At 38.2% G+C, this 3,133-nt stretch overlaps 1 protein-coding gene across 1 annotated transcript; it reads right to left on the bottom strand.

The window, feature by feature from the left end:
- Positions 1-1,740: 1,740 nt before the first annotated feature.
- Positions 1,741-2,793, bottom strand: LOC134970014 (4-galactosyl-N-acetylglucosaminide 3-alpha-L-fucosyltransferase FUT5-like). The gene has a single exon (XM_063946130.1). The coding sequence runs from the start codon at positions 2,791-2,793 to the stop codon at positions 1,741-1,743; it is 1,053 nt and encodes a 350-aa protein (XP_063802200.1).
- Between the last annotated feature and the right edge of the window lie 340 nt (positions 2,794-3,133).

Raw genomic sequence — 3,133 nt, 5'->3', positions numbered from 1 at the left:
CACCTTACACTTAAATATGGACCCAAACCATACTGAACTATTGCGAGTTGAAAGAGAAACGTGTAAAGGACCGCACACACCGCCTGCTAGTTATCCTGCATACCCACAAGTTGGGGGATTTCATTAGGCATCAGCCACTAAAGCCCACAGCTGAGAGCTGCGCCCTCCCTTTCCCTGGGAATTTCACCTTCCGCCACTCCGACTCTGCAATATTGGACCAGTTTAAAGACGGCTTGTAATCGCCAGGACTTTAGCAGCACAAGTGGTGAGCATAGCTGTGGCGGCAGGGAGCTGGTAGCATAGCAACACTTGGAACTTAGAACGTTCATATAATTCTTACTACTACCCGATAATCATTCTGGAACTATTGTGGAAATTACCTCCAAGCTACTTACCAGCATCTTAATTTGTGGAGCCACACATGAAAAGTATTTGAACTATATGTGGACATTACATCTGCTCATTGGTGTGGTAAATATATGTGCAACGTGGTAGTGTTAATCAGTGTTTATAACTGTTTTATTTTATATATTGTACTATTAGACAATAGATAGTCTTTTACAATATATTTTTATTTATGCGCCTCCTATTGATATTTTATATTCACTTGCTTTCTGTTTAAACCAGAGTACTGCAGAGTACTCTATGGGAGCTTCATTATATTACTATAAACTACAGTATAAAGGTGACCCATTTGATACTATTTTTATCCAGAGCGCCTGATTTGATAATTGTATCATTATAATTGTTATTCACATGTGTTATGAACTCCCCTGGGTTACTGAGAAACCACAATTGGCTGGCGATGACAGTGAACACAAAATGAAGTTTTTCTTACAGGTAATCACAAGAAACGGGTGTGCAGATAAACCAGTGATACAAAACGATGCTTGACAAACAGTTGGTCACAGGAGCAGGGATACTAGAAATGCATATGCTGATAATGTAAATGAATCACTGATAACTAGTATGAATTATAATCAAACTAAAGTCCAGAATCACAGCAGAGTGCAAACAAGCTTGTAAATATATATTTATAAACTATTGTAACTGCATATAGCATTTGTTTTACTCTCATTTATACAACTTTGATACAACAGAGCACTACACTGTCATACAATCCATTTCACCTCCCCTTCTCCCTACCCTTATCCTCTCAAATTACCCTCCCCACACCACCAACCTCCATTTTCTCCCCCCTTTCCTCCCTGAGTTCCGCTGTATCCAATCACTTACTATATTTGTGAAGCTTTGCTGGGTGTGGTGACACCCTTATTTGGAGTATACACATACATGTAGCCTGAATTGAACACATTTTGGGAGTTATCACCCATTTGTATATCTTACACATGCTCAGTGGAAACTAACCCAATCTCTAAGTCGCTGGATCAAACTAATACTGCAGTTAGATTCTGCAGCTTGGGACTTGGGAATCTAAATGCTGCAGCTCGGGAATTATGTGCCCAACATTCCTGCTAAAGTTGGGTGAGACAGTAATTTCTTTGAATTGGTAAATACATGGTACATGTTAAAGTCCTTTTATCACACTTATTTTAATAATAACCCAAGGCTTTAAGGGGTCTTATCATGAAGCAGTAAAAAGTGTGGCGAAGTGAGCCAGTGGAGAATTTGCCCATGGTAACCAATCAACTGCTACTTATGTATAAATTTATAGAATGCACACTTCTGCACTGGCTCACTTCTCCACTCTTTTTACTGTTTCATGAATAGACCACTAAATTACTTGTACCAATCTCCAAGTCTTGAAATAGTTTTATGTTTAGGAGCTTCTTTTATTGCTTTGCATACTCTACAGTAAGCATCCTGCGAATTAGTGATTGCAATAGGATGAAGTCTGGACCTCCAGTGGAAATATTGCTGGTAGGCTTTGTCATCGCTGTCCAACTTTAAAATATATGTAGCCAGTTCCTGGGCTGTGGAGAAGTCATCTACATGAATAAAAGAGTCTTTTGGAATAAAACGCTCATAGTTTTCACGAGAGGGTCCCATAACAACTGGTACAATGCCAAATGTGAGGGAATTCCTCCACAGTTTCTCTGTAATGTAGTCTTCATGAATTGAGTTTTCAAAGCTCAGATAAAATTTGTACTTGGAAAGTATTTGCTGCTGTCCACTTCTGGGCAGAGGTTTATGCTTACTTCCATATATGTCAATGGTTAAAAATGTCTTAAGCTGCTCATAATAATGCACCCTGCTAGAGTTTGGTTTCCAATTACTGACTGTCCAGGCCATCAGCTTAGTCTTTGGTGGGATATTGAAGTTATCTTCTTCTTTATTCTCCTCCAACAAGCCATAAGGTGAGACTATATCAGAGTCAGCCCTGTAGGACATGGTCAGATTGATGAGATTGTCCAAAAAGTGTAAGTTTAGGCTATGAGATGGGGACTCCTTGTTAAACCATACCCAGTACTGGTTTTGGGGTTTTGGCATATGGGGAAGTAGTTTTTTAGAGTAGCATACATCTCTGTGATGGATAACAACCGCATCTGCTGAAGAATACAAGGTTCTGTTAGCTGTATAGAAGCATCCACTAATATTAAGGTAGGATGGACAGTCATTTAGGGGAAATTTATTACGAAATGGCCACGTCCAAACCAGGATAATTTGAGTATGTTCAGCTGGTTCCAGGTTAGGATCCACATTTTTAATTGTGTCAATAATTGCAGAGCCACCTATATTGTTATATAATATAAACAAAATGGCTGAAAGGCACAACTGTGCAATACATATAAAATAATTCTTCATAGACAGTGTATTTCCTGAATACTCCATTTCATTAAGTACAAACACTGGACCAGTATGGCAAATTTCTTGCAGAGTAGACGTTTCTCAGAATTATGGTCACTGTTAAAGAAATAAACAGAACATGATAAAGTGGCAATGTAATGTCATTTTTTCTGCAGTGAAAATGTGCTTTTATTTTTAAGACTTATCAGTGAATATTATAAGGTACTTTAAGACACAATAAAAAGAGGTTTTAGAAAATGTGCACATAAACAACAAGAAGTGCATTGTATGTATTTCATTTTTGCTGATATACTTTAAAATTAGAGATGTGCACCAGACACTTTTCGGGTTTTGTGTTTTGGTTTTGGATTCAGATGCGCGGTCA

This window comes from Pseudophryne corroboree, chromosome 11 (genome assembly GCF_028390025.1).
Source record: "Pseudophryne corroboree isolate aPseCor3 chromosome 11, aPseCor3.hap2, whole genome shotgun sequence".
In the NCBI taxonomy this organism is placed as follows: Eukaryota; Metazoa; Chordata; class Amphibia; order Anura; family Myobatrachidae; genus Pseudophryne; species Pseudophryne corroboree.
Note: the sequence above shows the minus strand (reverse complement) of the source record. Positions and strands in the feature narration are given on the sequence as shown.